The sequence below is a fragment of the Anomaloglossus baeobatrachus genome, chromosome 2 (assembly GCF_048569485.1).
Source record: "Anomaloglossus baeobatrachus isolate aAnoBae1 chromosome 2, aAnoBae1.hap1, whole genome shotgun sequence".
Taxonomy (NCBI): Eukaryota; Metazoa; Chordata; class Amphibia; order Anura; family Aromobatidae; genus Anomaloglossus; species Anomaloglossus baeobatrachus.
The window spans coordinates 667,703,386-667,724,034 of NC_134354.1; the positions used below are offsets into that span (position 1 = coordinate 667,703,386).

At 42.9% G+C, this 20,649-nt stretch overlaps 1 protein-coding gene across 1 annotated transcript in view; it reads left to right on the top strand.

The window, feature by feature from the left end:
* TSPAN31 (tetraspanin 31) overlaps window positions 1–20,196 on the top strand; it is a 38,793-nt gene extending 18,597 nt beyond the window's left edge. Inside the window, exons 3-6 of the mRNA XM_075337107.1 lie at window positions 2,208–2,288; window positions 4,375–4,515; window positions 7,163–7,273; window positions 14,688–20,196. Of these exons, the coding sequence (XP_075193222.1) occupies window positions 2,208–2,288; window positions 4,375–4,515; window positions 7,163–7,273; window positions 14,688–14,762 (408 nt within the window). The 3' untranslated portion in view covers window positions 14,763–20,196. The remainder of the gene's footprint in view (window positions 1–2,207; window positions 2,289–4,374; window positions 4,516–7,162; window positions 7,274–14,687) is intronic.
* The last annotated feature ends 453 nt before the right edge of the window (window positions 20,197–20,649 follow it).

A 20,649-nucleotide genomic window follows, 5' to 3' on the forward strand; every position in this document is an offset into this window, starting at 1 on the left:
GAGTCCACAGTAAAAGGACATGTGAAAACTCATTCATTACAATGAATTTGTGATCTATCCTCAACAATAGTGGATGGCGCACGGACGAAAAAAAACCCAATAACTGATGTGTGAAACCAGCCTTATAGACTCGTATGCCTAGGCCAGACAATTAAAGCTAGCAATCTAAGTATTAGGGCTCATGCGCATGTAACTGCTGAATATTCTGCAGCGATTTGACAGCACATGTGCGCTTCAAATCACTGCAGAAACACTGCGTAATGGATGCAGTATTTTTGTAGAAAAAAGCCGTTTTCATGCGCTCTGGCTGCTGTCCCCACCATAGACAGAGTGGGAGCTGCATCCAGAACGCAGAAATAATTGACATGCTGCTTTTATGAACGCACGGATCTGGGTCAAAATTTTAGCACCCAAATCGCTGCATTCAAAAAAAGCATCGTGCGCACGTATCATGCACAATCTACATAGATTGTGCAGGGGACACGTGCATTTACGCTGCAATGCAATACTCAGTGTAACTGCATGCAATTACGCAACATGCGCATGAGTCCTAAGAGTGCCCTCACACAAGCGTGTAACTCGCATGAGTATCAGAACGCATCACCCCGTGCAGCCGCACACTCTCCGGACAGGAGCATGTCAGCTGCATAGAAATACATGCAGCTGACCCGCTCCTGTTAGCAGAGAAGCGTTCTGATACTCATGCGAGTTATACGCTCGTGTGAGTCCAGCCTAAGGCAGCAAACTTGTAGTCTCCTTTACAGCCTGACATCCGCCATTTATCCAGCCCTGGGGTAAGATTTAAAGGGGTTGTTCACTACTCAAACAACCCCCTTCTCAATCCGTATGTTTCCTCCTTTTAAAAGAATAACACTAAGACCCTGTGCACACGCTGCGGATGTTGACGCATATTTTCAGAAATCTGCAGCAAAATATGCATGTCTATGGGAATTCAGAAGTGCTGTGCCCACATTGAGTATTTTATCCCTTGCGTATTTGGTGCAGATTTTTTTTTTTTTTTTTTTTCCCTGCACCAAATACGCAAGGGAAAAATAAGCAACATAGGCACAGCACTTCTGAATTCTCATAGACTTTGCTGGCTTCACAATGGACATGCAGATTTCTGAAAATACGCATCAAAACTACACAGCGTTGGCACTGGGCCTAATACTCCCCTCTGGTGCTGGCGCTGTTCCAGCGGTGTCTGCACTCTCCCTCCCAGGATTGCGTAGTCTTCCATTATGCAAGTCCTGCGGCCACCTCACTCTCCTTACCTTTTGGATGTATCTCATAAATTTGGCGGAAGAGAGAGCCGCAGCGCTCACTACCTCCAGATGTAAGAGGGGACATTGAAGGGGAGTGGAATATACATCATAGCAATGCACACATAAGTGTTAGGATTAGCTGGCTAATGGCGGACTGTGAAACACATGGACATCTCCAGGCAGCCAGAATGAGCGCCACAATGGCAAATGGTGCACGGGGTTGCCGATCATGGGGGGGAATATGGACAGATGTCTTTAATGAAGAGGTGAAAAAAGTATTGCAAACTGCTCCACTGGGAATCATACAAACCTGGTGTGAATTTTTGTATCTTGTTTATCAGATGATAGAATACAGCAGTAAAAGAGACCCTGAAACCACAATGTGTCACTTACTGGATGTCTTAACTAGTTTTCATAAAATCAGGTTTTCCTTGCCATACGGTGGCTCAATGGTTCGCAGTGCTGTAGTACTAGGCACAAATCCCATCAAGGACAACATCTGTAAGGAGTTAGTATGTTCTCCTTGTTTGTGTAGGTTTCGTCCCACCATACAAAGACCTACTGATGGGGACTATAGATGGTGGTGATGTCTATAAAGTGCTGAAGAATATGATGGCGCTATATATAATATAGTGTGACCCTCGCTCTGATTCCTTGTGAATATATAGAAGCTTGTCTCGTATCCTTTTCTGAAAACCACAACATCCAGTGAGGGACACAGCGCAGGATTCGGGATCTGTTGCTACTTTACGCTGCACACCGGGGTGGATGATCCTGCTCACAGATCGCCTCTACTTATTACTATAGCTATAGAAGATAGAAATCTAAGTAGTTGGTGGGTGTGGAGTTTTTTTTTTTTTTTTTTTTTTTTTTTTGTATCGGGTAAAAAGAATAGTTTTTAATCTTACACCTGTTTCCCCACATCTTTAACTGGACCTTCAGTACATGGTGGTGCTAATTCTCATCTTTATCTTTCAACTGGTGGTTTCCTGCTCCTGTTTGGCTCTGAACACTTCTCAGCAGGTAGGGACACTGTTTAGGTCGGTCAGTCCAGCCTGAAAACATTTTATCTAAAGTCAACAGCTCATAAATTGCGCCATAAAATAGGCTGCAAATATCACACAATGTTTTGTGGAACAACATTTATCTGAATTGCTGATACGAAATCTAGCAGTGATTATGCTCATAGACTTCTTGCCAAATAATTATTATTTATAAACTGCTAAAAAAATACGTGTGTGTGTGTGTGTGTTTATATATACACACACAAACGAAAATTTGGGAGGAAAATGAGTGTGTCTTTAAAACCCAAATATAGCTTACCGGGAGGTGGAGAATTGGCACAGGGGCTGTGCGGTCAGCGGTCTATGCTGGTGGCCGGCTCGCTGCCTTCCTCTCTGTGCGGACGGCTGGCTGCCTCTTTGTGCGGTCTTAAAATATGAATATAGCTTACCAGGAGGTGGAGAATTGGCGCCGGGGTTGTGCGACCGCCTCTCTGTGCGGGCTGCTGGCCGGCTGTGCGGGCAGCGGTGGCTGTGTGGAGAAGAGCGGTGTGGCGGGTGTCCCAGATTCTCTGGCTTCAAATGATGGCACCCGGAGTCAGCGCATGCGCAGATGGAGCTCTTGGCTCAAGAACTTGTCATTTAGCTGAGAGCTCAATCTGCTCATATGCCGCTTGAGGTGCCATTTCTTTGAAGCCCGCACCACCGACAGAACATCTGGGACACCCGCCGCACCAGCCTGCTCCACACAGCCAGCACCGCCCCGGCCTCCTGTGACTCTGCTCCACCACTGCTGCCGCCCTCCCTCCGTTAAGACAACATCAGTTTATAAGACAGACCTTTTTTTCTTTTTTTTTTAATCTCTAAATTTGGGGTGCATCTTATAAAACGAAAAATACGGTAGCAGGACAGTTCTAAATATGCAGGTATATTTCCACAAACAACCAACTAAAATGCCTCTATAGAAAAAATACTGTAAGCAGCTCTCCAATGGAAATCATAAAGACCATATTCACACAGATACTTGTATCGTTTCACCTTCTCACTGGACGTTTTTTTTTATCACTGATTTCCATTGGAGTGCTGCTTTATGATCTATTTTTCTTATACATATATTTGTGTGTATTCTTTGCCTCAAATTATAAAAACATACTGTCCCTCCTGATTTAAAATAAAATATTCGTGTTCCCTGTATATAAACCTATACTGTACCCCATGAATAAAACCAAAGCCCACTCTGCTTACATCAGACGCTCTTTTGCGGCCCTGTGTTCTATCTGCTCTTGGGCTGACCTTAGTGGCGCATTGTCATAAGAGCCCCGCCACCGTCCTCTAGAATTGAAGGTGCGAGGCAGGAAGCCAAATGAGTCCTTTTTATATTTGATGGAGGTGTGCTGAGGTGAAATGTAAGGCGCAATAGAGTCTAATCCCAAAAACAAATTTGTGGATAAAGTTGGAGTTGCTCACATGGAGGGATGGTGTGAGAGACAATCACCGAATTTGCCTTGACAGTCTGCTGCAGACCCAAGTGACCCACAGAGCTTAGGAAAGGAAAGGAGAAGAGTGGGTTTCTCGGCGCTGCTGACAGCTCCAATGATGGTCCATCAGATGAAGATAAAAAGTTGTTGGGGGGGTGGGGGGGAGGTTGTTATGGTTTACGTGATTGAACACATGGTTTTTCCTGAGGGAAAAGTTAAAGTCTTTGAAATGCATAGACAATAGGGAAACGCTTTATAGCTTCATCTGGTGGACCGCAGAGAAACCGTCTCTTCTCCTTTCTGTTACGCTTTCTCCAATTGTTTGTGTTTTAAAGACCCTGAGGCAATTGACTAGATTGGAGGATCTACGGGAAGTCCTCTGCGGCTTCGTGACCAGTGGCTTGTCTTTTTTTTGACAAATGCTGCTCTCCATGATTGTAATTGGCGAGTAATAGAGTAGTATATCCCTTTTAACTGTAGGGTAAACGCATGTGAGTGTGTAGGATTTTATGGTCACAAATTAGGATCTTCCGTCTCACCCACTCAAGTAGAGTTCTATGGTGAAAACATATTTTGGACGCCCTCCGAGCCTACACCTCAATGTGACCAGCATTATTTTGGTTCCTACAGGAGCGGTTTCTGAATGAAGCATGGACTAGTATGGGGAACGTCACCAGGCGAGAGATGGAGAAGAATCTGAACTGTTGTGGATGGTTGAACACCACAGAAAAACTTTTACAGTACAACAACGATTTTTCAGTTTGCATTGCGGTGAGTAGTTTCCATGTTTTATTGTGATAACTTTAAGAACAATTTGCTTTTTCTGTTTCCTCTTTTTAATTTGACATTTTTTGGTAATTTCCATGTTCTCTGATTTTAACTTCTTTAAAACCATAGAGGCGTTTCCCAGTGTTTGTAACATTAAACCCTTTGGTGCATATTGATATGCTGGCACTTAAACTCCGGGGTCCGCGTGTGTGAAGCTTCAAGCATGGCAGATGTTAAACAGCCGACTTCTGACAGTAATGGTCAAGCCTAGATGCAATTAAATGCTGGTGCCATTTAAAAAGCGTGCTGGTGGGTTACAATGGCAGCGAGGGGCTTGCTGAAGGCTAACGCTGGCTGCCATTTTAGTATTCCTGTGAAGCCTAGACCAGGTACTGCAGTATTGCAAGTTTTGGTATCACTGTAAGCATATTGACCTTGTGAAGAATATGGAGGACATAATTTAATGCCAATTGACTTTCTTATCCGGTCCAAGATTATAGACCTCTGTTAACATATGAAGCTGAACCTCCAAAGTGGAAAAACCTGCACCCCCTAGCAGCCAGTCTAGGTCCAAGGCCTTTCTGGCAGGATGAACCCCTGCTTGAAGCTGCTTAACTAGCTGCTTAACTACTTTAAAGAAACCCCCACCCCCTTCCTTTTTTATAAGGTATTTTTGTACAACCTAGCCATATACCCATTACTTTTCGAGATCTCGGGAACGGAAGAAACGCCTGCCTGGGTCTCTATTCGTTGAAGTATCCCAGGGTGGAGAAATGCATAGAATGGCTAGTTGAAGCCAGGTAGCGAAGCCATGTCTGGCTTCCAAACATAAATGGGGCCTGGCCGGATCCAACGGTGCCAAAACTGCCTCCCTATGACCATCCATTGATATGTTATGATTAGTAATGGTTGGACCCACAAATACCTGGGATCAGCAGGTCCAACCGGTTTGTTTTTTTTGTTGTGTGTTGTGTTTAAAAAGAAAGGTAGGGGAATTAGAGCAAGCGCGCTATATTTACCAAGTCTCCAGCGCGGCTGTAACACTGCATCCGGGCTGCTCATGCTACTTCCTGGGCCACCCATTATTCTTCATGCATATGCACTGCTTCAACCCCCCCCCCACTGGCAGTCCCGGCGTCTGGTTGCCGCCAGTGCCCCCACCCTGTTTTTCAGTGTGTCTTAATTACTTTCAATCACAGATGCTGTGTGTGTCCCTATTGTAGTGTAAAAATAAATAAGAATCCCCCTATTATGATACCCAGCACAGATAAAACATATGGCTGCAGCTGTTACAGCCAGGCGAAGACTGGTAAGTTTAATGCACCTGCTTTCCCCTTCCTTCTTTTTTTTTTTTTTTTTTTTTTTTTTTTTTTTATACCCGAATTGCCAGATTGTTACCCGGAGTTCCATGAGCACTGTGGGGTCGGTGCTCGGGTACTCTTGAGCCCGCTCGGATCTGGACTTTTACAGTCCATGTCTGCCCATCGTTAGTTATGATCCATCATTGGTTTCGAAGTTTTAGCTACCAGCCCCAAGAGGAGCAGCATCCCGGTGGCGAAATAGGGAGTGACTGACCTAGGGGGTTAATTGCTTGTGCGAGGCAGTGGCCCAGGTTTTCGTGTTGGAAGAAACCAGAAACCGATGCCAGCACACAACCTCGCATGGGGGTGCATAGCACCAAGGCCAAACACCCACCTGGTACTGACTTTTCTATCATCTGCTTATATTTATTGTACAACCACCTGTATTTTATTTTCATATCTAACAAGTATATATATATCCATTGTGTATGTAGTGTTTTCTCTCGTATGCCCTTAAGGCGATTAAATATCCAATTTACCCTGGACTGCTTTTATCTCGATATTGTGTTCTCTGATAAGAGTGTAACGTAAACGGGGCTGGCCCAATATAATCCCGTTAAAGGACTGGGCATGCTTTAATGAGGAACTGTTGGCAATCCTACCGGGCTGGCAGGGTTCTTTTTCACTGGTGCTAGTGAAAGGGGGGTGCCACGTCGGCAGTTGTGTGGTTAACTATTCCTCACGGTCTCCCACCCCCACCCCTCTTTACACCAAGTTCAGGTACAGCGTTTTGGGGAAAGTCCACAGCCTTTTCATCTGTCTTGTCTGTGGAACAGCGAATAGATTAATTTCATGGAAGTGGTGAGCGAGCGTCTGTAAGAACTCCGATCACCGTCTCATATAAACATGCAGGAGATCATCTGAAGGATTCCCTCTTGTCCTCCGTCAGGTTTCTATACATCAGTACACCATTAATAAATGTATAATTTTTTACCGTACAGTAGCCCCCAGCAGACTGTGCTTTCCCTTATAATAGGTCAACACAACTAAAATACAAAGTACACCTTTTAGGAACCCATGGCTAATGCCTTTTCTCAACAAATCTTCCTGACAAATTCACTGCTTCCTTAAACACAAGACGGACAAATAGCAAAAAGAACTTTTCATTTTGGGCGTGCAGATCCATCTTGTGGTGCCCCTCTGAGGGTACTCGGACCAGTAACCATTATTTTTACATGTAAACCCATTTAAGCATGGGATAAACCTTTTGATCATAGTGTTACCCAATGTTTGTGTCCATCATTCGCTTGTGTACATTCCTTACTGACTTTAATACTTTTACTTTTCAGGACTGTAAAAGTAAAAACACGTGTGAGACATGTGGCTACAAAATGTTGAACCATGCCGGTGAAGCCCTGAAAATCCTTGGTGGAGTAGGACTCTTCTTTAGCTTTACAGAGGTAATCTAGTCCTAAACGGTAACCACAGATTATACATTCTTCATAAATAACGGCGCCTCATTGTGTTATACTGGGAAGTTTCCAGCTGTGTGACTGATCACCAGCAGCAAAACCCTTCCATCACTAATGGTATGACTTTTCATTGAATTATACTTCATTTACATCCAGAAAAGCTCTTTACGGTATTCCTGACCAGCTCTGGGGAACTTCACGTTTAGAAAGTCTCCACGTTTCACCATGATGTGAATCACATTTTTTTTCTTTACAATTGGATTGTTGGTTTTTAGGAAATAGGATCATTTATACTCTTTGAATCTCTTCCAGTTTACCAACCAGGTACAGCCCACACCTACTGAGAATGCACCTTTAAATTACACAAAGATCATTATATCCAGTATTTGGGGAAAAAAGAAGGAAGGGATACACAGCTCATCAATTAGATTAGAGTACCATAGGAGACTTCTAGCACAAGGGTCCTCCGATGCCAAACCAAAATGGTATCGAAAAATCGTTCAGCACTAAGAGTGCTCAACTCGTGAAGTATAAAACGTCAACCGTTTAATAATAATAATAATAATAATTAATAATAGCTAAAAACCACCTAAAATCATACAGAAGACCACCATGCCAAGCCAACAAGTAACAGTGTATGTCACAAACTGGTGGAGGAAAGCAGCATATAATAGATATATCATACAGAGGAGTTACACAGTGATGAGCTCATACAAATGTATGAGGGGTACCACCAATAGAGATCCCGGTATTCCCCTGATGAAGCTATAATGGCGACATGCGTTGGGTCAGGTTTATTGCTTCCACTATGCTTTACCTTTCCTTATACAATGTATGGGTAGGGTTGGTGCTTATACCTCTGTTATCTTGTCTCTGTTTTTGATTTCTCCATGTACTTATGCCTTATATTAACGCTCTCTAAAGGGAGACTGCATATTTAGGTCACTTTTCCTCTTGTTGGTAAATTTGTATGGGCTTATCACTGTGTTTAACTCCTCTGTATGATATCCAGTATGTATCATTTGCTTCTATGCTGCTTTCCTCTATCAGCACGTCAGACGTGCTCTGTGAACCCCCCTCCCCTTGTGACTTCACTTGTAACCTGTCAATGGAATAAAAAGGTTTTCTGACACGGCTATTCCGGTGAGTGCCTTTCACTCTACAATTTTATCCATTCTTTGTGTCTTTGTTTTTACCCTTATCTGTAGAGGAGGCGCTTCACTACTTGTATCATGTAGCTGAAGTGCAGCACAGATTCATCTCAACTAACAGCCTAGATCCTTTTGATCAGGAATAGAACAGACATTTATAGGACATTTCATAACTTTCCCAAATTCTTATGAAAAACTATTAATCACATTCTGCATTGACCCGCTTTACCCAATGTATTATATATTTTAGGAGTCATTCATTTTTATTCCGACTCCACAGCCCTGCTTTTGACGTCTTATATTTCATGAGTTGAGTGCTCTTTTTGTGCTGAATGCTTTTTTTTTTCTCGCTCTTTATTCAGTACTCCGCTGAAGCGATCTCCTACCCTAACAGAACTGTGTCAGCTTTACTTGAAGATATAATGTGCAAATGCAAAACTGTTTTATTACTTTCTGGAGGTGACTGGACATCTATCACTTTACTTTGACAGATATGATTGTGTTGGAGGGAGTCTGTCTTCTCAGGATACAGTTTAGGCTGAGCAGTCATTTGGGGGGGATTTGGCCCCTTTTATATATTATATCTTTACTGTATAAATCTGTCCAATGCGGCTTCTCGTGCCCCCTTGATGCAGGTGCTGCCCCCTTAGTTTGGATACCCTTTCTGCCCTCCTCTTAGATCACACTGAAGCCTGCACTCACTGTCACAGTTCCTCGATCAGAGTGCGCACACACACCGCTCTGTGTTGTGGCTGCACAGTGTGGTGGAGCCGCTTGTGCCAGATTTATACAGGAATGGTGTGTATAGGGGCGATGTGCCTATTTTGTTTGATTTGTGGTAACACTCCCTTTAACTATCTGCATCCAGCAGCCGTGTCACATGTGAACTCCAAAGTTTAAGCAAAAACGAACACAGAAAATGCACAATTTTGTTTTTCTTTTAACAAAAACAAATCAATGTCCCATGACCGTTACATCATCAGGATATGCTACCAAGTACGTCTGACCAAGAGCACTCTGCGACCACACATTGTAACCATGGATGGCTGACTTGTCTTAGGCTGCTTTCAAACATCCGGTTTGAGCACTGCGGCTCAATCCGGCTGTGAAACCTATGCAACGGATGCGGCGAAAACACCGCATCCTTTACATAAGTTTTTTCACATGCGGCCCGTCCAGTTTTTGCCGCTTGCGGCAGGCTACGGAGTATGCGCAGTGGCAAAAACCGCATGCGGTTTTTGCCGCATCGCGCCGCATCCGGCGTCCATAGGCATGCATAGGAAAATGCGTTGCATCAGCCAGATGTGGCGCGATGCAGTTTTTTTTTTGCCGCACAAAAAAATGTGCTAGGCAACGTTCCATCCGGCCGCCGCATCGGCTAAATCTGCCGTATGCGGCAAAAACCGGATGGAACGCAAGCCCATGCGGCACTAATGTTAGTCTATGCAAAAAAAAAAAAAACGCAACCGGCAGCAAAAAAAAAAAAGGTTGCGTTTTTCCTGCAAGTGCCGGATTGTGCCGCACAGGAAAAATGGAGGTGTGAAAGCAGCCTTAAGGAGAGAGTTTACATCCTGAAATTGCCATAACATTGCTCCCAGTGCTTCTCCACACTTCGTTGATTAGTGTTTTGTGCAGTAAAGCCCCCTCATTCAGTTTGGGGTTATGGCCCAGAGGCAATTTCCTCTATATGACATGTGATGTTGTGTCAGTACTTTTGCAAGTTGCCTGGACTTTTGGTTTTCCTGTGCCAGCATGTCCCCAGCAGCTGATTCCCCACCCTCCCCCTCATGGCCAGCAGTCCATGGGGCTGACTACAGGGATGCTACTATATAGTGTCATGCTTCATTCTGCACAGTACCAGGACTGAATCCGTTCCTTTCTGCTAAGCCATGTCTCCTTGTAGAAAGGCCCTCAGTGTCTAAAATATACTGTAAATGTCACAAGACACGAAAAGCTGTTTGGTTTCTTTTCTGCAATTAACTTAATAAATTTCCCTGAGAATATAACATTATTCTATGTTAATGAACTCTGTCCAGGATATTTTATTACCGGCCTTTTACAGTATTTTTTTATAAAGCAGTAATTGAACATGAAGAAGGGTCCATCCAGCGTCTTCAGGAAGGGTTACATGATGTAATCCACGCTAGCTCGCATTCAGCTTCTTGTATGACGATGAGCTGAAGGGAGGCCACATTTCATTACTTATCTGTGTGACCTGCAGGGTAGTCGCTCTGGTGGAGCAGGAGGTCTAGAAATACAACCTCCGCCTAGACCTCCACTACCTTCTACTCATTTTGTATAGGAAAGTCTCTCATCTTCGCTGATTCCTACCTCTTACAGTACCTGACCGCATAACAACCTGAGGTTTTCTTCTAACCTTAACCCCTTCATATTCCATTTCCAAATTATCAGACACTTTTCAAGGGTCATCAGATGCCAGAACTTCCAAAAAATTAAAATGAGGCAAAAAAAATTAAATGAGAATTTGGGTCATTTTAAATAAAGAATTTAATCCTTCATATTCCATGACAGATATACACGCCTGAACAGTTGTGGAATTATAGATATCACAGGATGGACTTGTTACTGATATGCAAATGATGAAGAAACAATTTCAAAGCATCTAGATGTATTCAGTATGGAGTATGAGAAAATGCACTTACATGACCGTGGCTGTTATCAACAAGGCTATTATTGTTGTCTGAGGAATGTTCTTCCACACTGAATGCACTTAAAGGGAACCAATCACCAGGATTTTCGTATATAACCTAAAGCCAGAGCTATACTGGCACTATCGGGCTGATTCTCTACATACCTGTAGTGGTCAGCTCGGATGATTAGGTTTTGAAATCCAAAAAAGTAAACTTTATAAAATTAGCTGCTTGTTGAGTGACAGCAGCTGAGGATCAGATAATATATTCATAGTTATCCCCTCCCCCTGTTAGAATTAGCATAAGTATTATACAAACGACTCACTTTGTCTAGCAGGACCTGTGGTGAGGTCATACCCATGTGACCAGAAGAGGCGGGGCCTCAGCCACCAAAGCTGGCTACCAGGTCACATGGGTATGACCTCACACAGGTCCTGCAAGAGACAAAGTGAGTCGTTTGTATAATTCTTATGCTAATTCTAACAGAGGGAGGGGATAACTATGAATATATTATCTGCTCCTCAGCTGCTGTCACTCATCAGCAGCTAATTTTATAAACTTTACTTTCTTGGATTTCAAAACCTAAACATCCGAGCTGAGCACTACAGGTGTGTATAGAATCAGCCTGATAGTGCCAGTATAGCACTGGCTTTAGGTTATATATGAAAATCCTGGTGATTGGTTCCCTTTAAATCATCAAGATCCACTGCTGGCAGCCATCTTTTCAATTAACGGTTAATTACACCACAGTTGTGCTCGATGGGAGACAAGTCTGGAGGCGCTGCAGGCCATGGTGATATTTTAGGCCTTACAGGATGCTCACAGTGGTACAAGCAACTGAAGATGCGTGTGTCCAAGTACATTCTCCGTGGTAGAACATTCCTCAGATCGCTATTAATAACCTCATTGATGACATGCCAAGGCGTGAAAGAGACTGATTTTCTCTACATAACACTCATATGGAATAAATCCAGGTGTTTTGAAAATATTTTCCCCTATTCATCAATAAAATTGTCGGACTTCCTGAGTAAAGTGTCTTGAAAACTTACAAAAAGTTTTGTGCAGAGCTAGGTGCAATGATGCCCAATCGTCAGATTCATGATGCGCTGCAGCGTACCCTACTCCAGTCTCTGGCACACATCACTTTTCAGACGCGCTTGATTTATTAAGAGCTGAGTGCCTCTTAATAAATCAGGCGCCTCTGACTCCTGCACAATGTCCTCAAGTGAATATAACCAGTCTTGATGAATCGTGGCCAAAGTTTCCATTTTTTTTCTTCATCATTTGCATATGATTAACATATGTATCCATCATGTAATTTCCATAATTCCACAACTTTTCCTTCTTGGTGTTGCAGTTTCAATGTTGAGGAGTGTATATACAATTATCACGAGTGAGTACACTCCTCATATTTTAGTAAATATTTTAGTTTATCTTTTTAGGACAAAACTGATATGACACTTTGATGCAATGTAAAGTAGTCAGTGTACAGCCTGTATAACAGTAAATTTGGTGCCCTCTAAATAACACACAACCATTAATATCTAAACCGCTGGCAAGAAAAATGAGTTAACCCGCAAGTCAAAATGGCCAAATTGTGTCTAAAATACCAATATTTTGTGTGGCCACCATTATTTTCAAGCACTGCCTTAATTCTCTTGAGCTTGGAGTTCACAGGAGCCTCTGGAAACCTCTTCCATCCTCCATGAGGACATCAATGAGCTGGTGGATGTTAGAGACCTTGCGCTCCTCCACCTTTCATGTGAGGATAGATGCTCAATAGGGTTTAGGTCTCAGGACATGCCTAGGCAGTCCAGTAGCTTTACCCTCAGTTTCTTTAGCAAGGTAGTGGTCTTAAGGGGGCTTTACACGCAACGACATCGCTAGCGATGTTGCTCATGAAAGTACCTGTCCACGTCGTTTGTGCGTCACGGGCAAATCGCTGCCCGTGGCGCACAATATTGCTAACACCCGTCACACGTACTTACCTTCCTAGCGACGTCGCTGTGGGCGGCAAACAACCTCTTCGTTAAGGGGGAGGTTCGTGCGCCGTCACACAGCGGCCGACCAATAGAAGCGGAGGGGCGGAGATGAGCCGCATTAACGACACGCCCACCTCATTGTCGGAGGACGCAGGTAAGCTGTTCATCGCTCCCGGGGTGTCACACGTAGCGATGTGTGCTGCCTCAGGAACGACGAACAACCTACGTCCACAACGACCAACGAGATTTTGAAAATGAACGTGTCAACGATTAGGTGAGTATTTTTCCGTTAACAGACATTCGTAGCTGTTACATGCAACGATGTCGCTAACGACGCCGGATGTGCGTCACGAAATCCGTGACCCCCACGACATATTGTCAGAGATATCGTTGCGTGTAACGGGGCCTTTAGAGGTGTGTTTGGGGTCGTTCTAATGTTTTAATACTGCCCTGCTGTCCAGTTTCCGAAAGGGAGGGAGATCATGCTTTTCTTCAGTATGTCACAGTACATGTTGGCATTCAAGATTCCTTCTATGAACTGTAGCTCCCCACAGCGGCAGCACTTGTGCAGCCACAAACCATGACACTCTTACCACCATGCTTGATTGTAGGTAAAATATACTTGTTTTTGTACTCAGTTGGTTGCCACCACACACTCTTCACACCATCTGAAATAAATCCGTTTATCCTGGTCTTATCACATCACAGGACATGGTTCCAGTAATGTTTCTTCTGCATCACCTTTAGAAGCAATGTTGGCAGCACTTATTCATCTATTGTGAAAAATAAACAACCTCTGAATATGGCGCTGAGCACGTACACGCTACTTCTTTGGTTGACCATGATGAAGTCTGTTCTGCATCTAACCTGTCTTGTTAAACCACTGTATGGTCTTGGCCACCTTGCTGCAGCTCAGTTTCAGGGTGTTGGGAATCTTCTTATAGCCATGGCCATCTTTATGTAGAGAATTCTTTTTTTGGATCCTCAGGCAGTTCTTTGCCATGAGGAGCCATGTTGATCTTCCAGTAACTAGCATGCAAGCGTGTGTGAGCGATAACACCAAATGTAACACACCTGCTCCCCCATTCACACCTGAGACCTTGCAACACTAATGTGTCACAGGACACCAGGGAGGGAAAATGGCTAATTGTGTCCAGTCTGGCCATTTTCACTTAGGGGTGTACTCACGTTTTGTTGCCAGCAGTTTAGACATTAATAGCTGTGTGTTATGTAGAGGGCACATCAAATTTATTGTTACACAAGATTTACACTGATACAATGTAAAGTAGCCAGTGTCACATCTTAAGTGATGTGCCATGAAAAGATATAATAAAATAGTTACCGAAAACGTGAGGGGTGTACTGTACATTATGTAGCTGACCAAGTGTGTGGCACAGGCATTGTGCCAGCTGTGTACATTAGAAATGTATAATTGCGTGGATAATGTAGACTGTGAGCCCTCGCGGGCAGGGTCCTCTCTCCTCCTATACCAGTCTGTTTTGTATTGTTAATGATTGTTGTATGTATACCCTCTTTCACTTGTAAAGCGCCATGGAATAAATGGCGCTATAATAATAAACCTGGTAACCATCTCTTCGTTTTCCCCAATGTTTTTCAGATTCTTGGTGTATGGCTCGCCTTCCGATACAGAAACCAGAAAGACCCTCGAGCAAATCCTAGTGCTTTTCTATAGTATCATTGAAGCTTCACCCACAACAATCATGTATTTAATTTTACAGTTTGGGTCCCATCTCTTAGCTGGTTATTTCTAACCCTACAACAATGTCCACTTAGCTAGGACAGAGGAATATGTGTCAGGGGAAGAAGTCGGAGCAAGCTTCCCAACATGGGGGCTTTTTCAGGAATGCAATCAGACCACTATTTTAGCAGATGTATTATGTCAGAAATAAAGGGGATATTATGTGTGTTTTGGGTACTGAACATTCAGAGAGAAATCAGTGCATCTTTGTACTCGGCCCTCAGCTCTCTAGTTTATATTTTTACAGTTTTATTAGTCTTACAACATACAGTTTGTATAAAGGTATAACTTGCTGTGTTTTTAAAGGGCGGATTGAATGAAGGGTATGTCAACGTGTACATATATGTAAGGATGCATACCAGTCATTCTTGAAATGATGTTTTTTTTATATTCATGGCAAAATGTAACAAGGTCCCATTTTATCAATAATCGCCTTTTGGTCTGGATATTCTGATATAGAAATCAACAGAATTGTGGAATGGAAGACTCAAGAAAATAGCTATACTTACAAGATGAAATATTCCATGTTTATTTGGCTCTTTATGTAGTTTGTGGTGGATGTAAGGGTTAAGTGTCCCTTTTAATGGAGTGACACATTAAAATCTGGTAGTGGCTGGAGAGTAAATGCAGTGGGCATGTGTTCCCCTGCTCGTTTGCACATACACCTCCCTGGCTCTAATAGTTAAGCCAAATGCATATTTTGTTTGTTTTGTATGCGGAAGGAGAGAATTTCATCAGCGTGCTTGTTCCAATTTTGAATTGTGTTTTGATTAACTTTTTTTTTCCCCCTCATGAAAAAAAATGAGAGGATCCCAAGCTTCTCAGGACCAAACTAACTTCTAACTTTTTTTTTTTTGCTACACAAATAGGAAAAAAAGATACATGGCTAAAAAGTAAAAAGACTAAAATGAGTATATGTATAAGCCATAAAAAAAAAAAAAAAAACAAAAACGGAACATGTACTTAAAGTGAGCTCGTCAGAACGATTCTGTGATTGTAAAGACATTTCGATTCACAGAGGCCGAACTGTACTCTGGGTATTCTCCCGGTCTGTGATTCCCCGGCCCCTCTTCCTGCCTCTCTATTCTGTGAATGACAGGTCCTTGCTGAGATTTCAAACAGGAGGCAGGTCCTTCAGAGGGGAGGCAGGAAGAGTGGCCAGGGAATCAGACAGGGAGGAGAAGACTCACTGTGAGGTCTGGCTACAGTGTACCGAAATCCAATTAGCAGAAAGCTTTAAATTGTGATTTACCTCTTCACGACACATGACATACTGGGTACGTCATGGATCGTGTCACTGTAATGCCTGTAGGCAGTCTGCGGCGATCCGTGCACATAGCAGCTGATTTCAACAGCTGACGTGTGCCTGCCAGGCGCGAGTGGAATCGTGTTCCACTCGCCCCTATTAACCTCTTACATCTCGCTGTGAAAATCTGACAGCGAGATGTATCAGCGCACCTCCATAAGCATTACTTGCCCTGCCCCAGCGGAAGTCACGTGACTTCCGGTGGTTGCCATGGTAGCACAGGGTCATGTGATGACTCCTGTAGCTATCATGAATCACTTTCTCTCACTGCCGTGTGTGAGAGTAAGGCTATGTTCGCACGTTGCGTCGGTGTACCTGCAGTTTATTCTGCACGTTTTCCTTCCCTTGGTTTTTGACCAAATGGCTTTTGACAATTTTTTAGCGCTAAAAACGCATGCGTTTTTACCGCGTTTTTAGTGCGTTTTTAGCGCTTTTTACCTGCGTTTTCACCTGCGTTTCTGCAGATGCGTTTTTGAGATCAAGACACTGAGAAATAAAGTTGAATTAGTCAAAAAGAATGAAAAAAAGTATAAAATTAACTTTTAATAAAATTATATGGGAAATTATCAATTTTAATGTAATAATAGTGGTTATGCACATTTTAACAGAAAAATAGCTAAAGTTTATTATTTTTTAACATTTAAATTTTCGGTTATTGTGTGTGTGTAAAGGAACATTAGAACACATTAATTTTTGGCCAGAAAAGCATGCGTTTTTGGAGCCAAAAACGCAGTTGAAAAGCAGGTAAAAAGCATGAAAAACGCAGGAATTGTGATTTTGGTTGCTTTTTGCCATTTCTCATTGACTCCAATGTTAAGGAAACGCTGCAGAAATGGCAAAAACAACTGACATGCTGCTTCTTTTTCAGCATGGTTTTTGACCACAAATATGCAAATTAAACGCTGCTGAACAAAAAGCAAAGTGCAGACAGGATTTCTGCTTTTCCCATAGACTTTGCTGGAAATCAAAAACGCATGCGTTTTTGCGCAAAAACGCTGCTGCCAAAAACGCTGCAGAAACGCGGTAAAAAACGCAACGTGCGAACATAGCCTTAAGCAGCTTTCCTACAGATCTCAGTTGTGTAGCTGTGATCTGGAGAAATGGAAGAGCGATCAGACTGCTGATCATTATAGTCCCCTAGGGAACCTAGTACAATAAAAAAAAAAGTTAAAATTTAAAAAAAAAACCTAAAAGTTCAATTAAACTGTTACAAAAATAAAAATATACAAGCATTTGGTATCGCCGTGTTCAGAAATGCCAGATCTATCAAAATATAAAATCAATTAATCTGATTGGAATTTTTTGCCGCTACGCAGTTTACCAAATGTCAAAATTACACCGCAAATTCTGCACAAAATGCAGTAACAGGCGATCAAAACGTAGCATCTGTGCAAAAATGGTACCGTTAAAAATGTCAGCTCGAGACACAAAAAATAAGTAGTCACCAAGCCATAGGTCACAAAAAAATGAGAATGCTCAGAGTTTCATAAAATGGCCACTTTTTTTTTTTTGGACAAACTTGTGAATTATATTTTTTTAGCCCTTAAATAAGTGTCTACAAACTTGTAACAACCTGAGACAGCACACCAACACATCGGTTTTATCATATAGTGAACATGGTGAATAAAATATCCCATGAACTATTGTGCGATCACACTTTTTTTTTTTTTTTTCTTTTGCAGTTTTTCCACACTTGAAATTTTTTTGCTGTTTTCCAATACACTATAAAAGTAAAACTCATGGTTTAATTTAAAAGTGCAGCTTGTCCCACAAAAGAACAAGCCCTCATATGGCAAGATTGATGGAAAAATAAAAAAAGTTACGGCTCTCGAAGGGAGAGGAAAAAAAAACAACAAAAAACTGAAATGTCTGGGGTGAAGGGGTTAAAGAAGAACAACAAAGTGGATTTCTGCACTAAAATTATCAACTTAGTCAGTGTTACAGCGCCATTACAGCCATATGTTTTACTTTACATTATAAAATGGTGCTGACATGTTTTCTTTAAAAATTGATTAATTCTCACTGAGCCTAATGGGTCAATGTGCCCACGGGGACAGTGCCCTGCGGATATATCCGCACGACATTCCGCAGGTGCTCCCAGGAAACAGCACCACAACTTTTGTCTGTTTCCATGCTGCGGAATGTCGTGCGGATATGGTGCGGGCATTCTGCATTGAGGATACAGTACCATGGCTTCGGCACTGCATCCTCAATGCAGAACAAGTGCTGCCGTGATCGGGGAAGTTTATACTTGCCTCCATCATGCAGCACCTCGCTTTCCGGCGGCCGGGTCACTGTCAGCGTCTGCAGGAGAAGGTGGGCGGGCCTGAACTAGCTCCGGCTGTCACATGACCGGAGTTCGTGCAGGCTCCGCCCACCTCTTCCTTCCTGTACCTGGCTGGATCCACCGCGCTGCTGCCGCTACACCGGACAGAGAAAGTGACTCGGGTCTCTATCAAGGCAGGTAAGTATATGGGACCCTGCGGAGAAATCCGCTACAATAATTGACATGCTGCAGATTTTTCCGCACGGAAATCCGCACGATTTCCGCTGCGGAAAAATCTGCAGTATGGGCACAGCATTTCCCAAATGCCATAGAAATGGCTGGGAAGTAGCTGTGCTGCAGATTTTCGGAAAATCCGCGGCTTTTCCGCGAGAAATCCGCGGCAAAATCCGCGCATTTTCCGCAGCGTGGGCATATAACCTTAATCTTCACCAAGATTGGATCCTGTGTGTTCCTTAAGATATGCAGAAAAAGTAGAGGGAAAACCAACTCCCCACTGTTAACCGTAGCACAGAGAAGCGGGCTTTTTTTTTTTTTCTTCTTCTGTGATTTTGAGCTGGATTTTTTTTCTTCTGTTTTTTCCTTAGCCCCTTTATTGATATATGACATACTGGTACATCATACACCGGCTCCTGACCTATGCCGGATCGCACTTCGAGCTCTCATCTTTGCCAGCAGATGGCTGTGATAATCATCTGCCTCTAACGGTTGAGCAGACCTCTGCCTGACGTTGGTAATCTGTTACATGCCAGTGGCATTTACATATGGGTCCAGAGATTTGGGCACTTTTTATTTAGTGCTGATTTTTCTGGTCTTTACAAGGTCTTTAGGCTGCATTATTACTCTGAGCCATACACCCTTGGTAAAGACCCTAAAACATTAGCCCTAAATAAAAAGGCCCAAATCTCTGGAACTAGATAGTTGATTTTAATAACACAAAAAGTTAAATACTCAGGGGAGCAGAAGGAATAAAAACAATGGACAAACAGATCACTTTTGATTTAGTAGCAGGTCCTGACTTGAGTATATTATGCATCCAACTGTACATTCTTCTCCTCGAGATAGCTAAAAAGTATTGTAAATGTCACCGGGGGGGTTTCCACTTATATAGTGATGACCCACATAACTGGAGATACAGTTAGCGTCTTTTCTTATCCTGCTTTTCTGTTGCAGCAGCATGTGCTGCGGAAATCATGACAGCCGGCAGATCATTCTCCTAAGGCATGTAATGTAAGGCCACTTACCAGGAACATGGGCCATTTAGATAAAATTCCGTATGACACAATGCTGCCAGCTTACGCTGGGGCCAGGGCTCACTGTGTGTCGGAGCCTGTGTGCCTGACTTCTTATTCAGAGCTGCACACCCTGTTTGCTGGAGCATATATAAGACATGGACATTGTATTTTCTGTAGAGCTCAAAAAGATCACATCTAACATATCTGCTCCACAAAGCCAGATATTAATGGATTCAGCCATAGGGACAGCTAGGAGAGAGGCTGATGGACCTTGTACTAGAAGATGCCTGATGATCAGATCTGATTTCACTGTATGCCGAATCATGACAAATCGACTCTGGAATATACAATAGCTTGAGCCCTGCAAGGTTTTCCCCATCTCCTTTCTTATGCATTTTCGAAAACAGAAGTCCTGCCGTCACCCGGGTTGAATTTTCCCTATAGTTGGCATAACAGGACCTGAAGCCCTAGCAACGTACATAATGTGGGTTATTTATTCCAATAAATGCTTTAAGACACAATAAAGTATTTTTTTCCCTTTAATATACTGGGTTTTTTTTGGTTTTATTTTTTAAAGACTTCACGGTGTGAACTCCTTATTCTTCAAAGTGGACACATGGGAGGAGAGGGGGGGAAGAGTGCGTCTTACAAAGTGAAAAATACGGTGTATTACCACGTCAAACAATTTACTAGTTGGTGCAGTAGAGTCTTAGAAAACTCCCAGATTCGACATTCATGATCTGCAGGTTTGAGTCTGTGGATTTGAATAATTAAAGTAAAATTGTTCTTTTTGGGTCCAAGGGCCGCAGACAGTTCATCGGACGACCCCCAAACTCTGAATTCAAGCCACAGTACGCTCTGAAGATAGTGAAGCATGGTGATGCAAGCATCACGATATGGACATGTTTTCCCTGATATGGTACCGGCCTATTTGCTGCATTCCAGGGATCATGGACCAGTTTGTATATATCCAAAAATTGAAGATGAAGAGGTCAT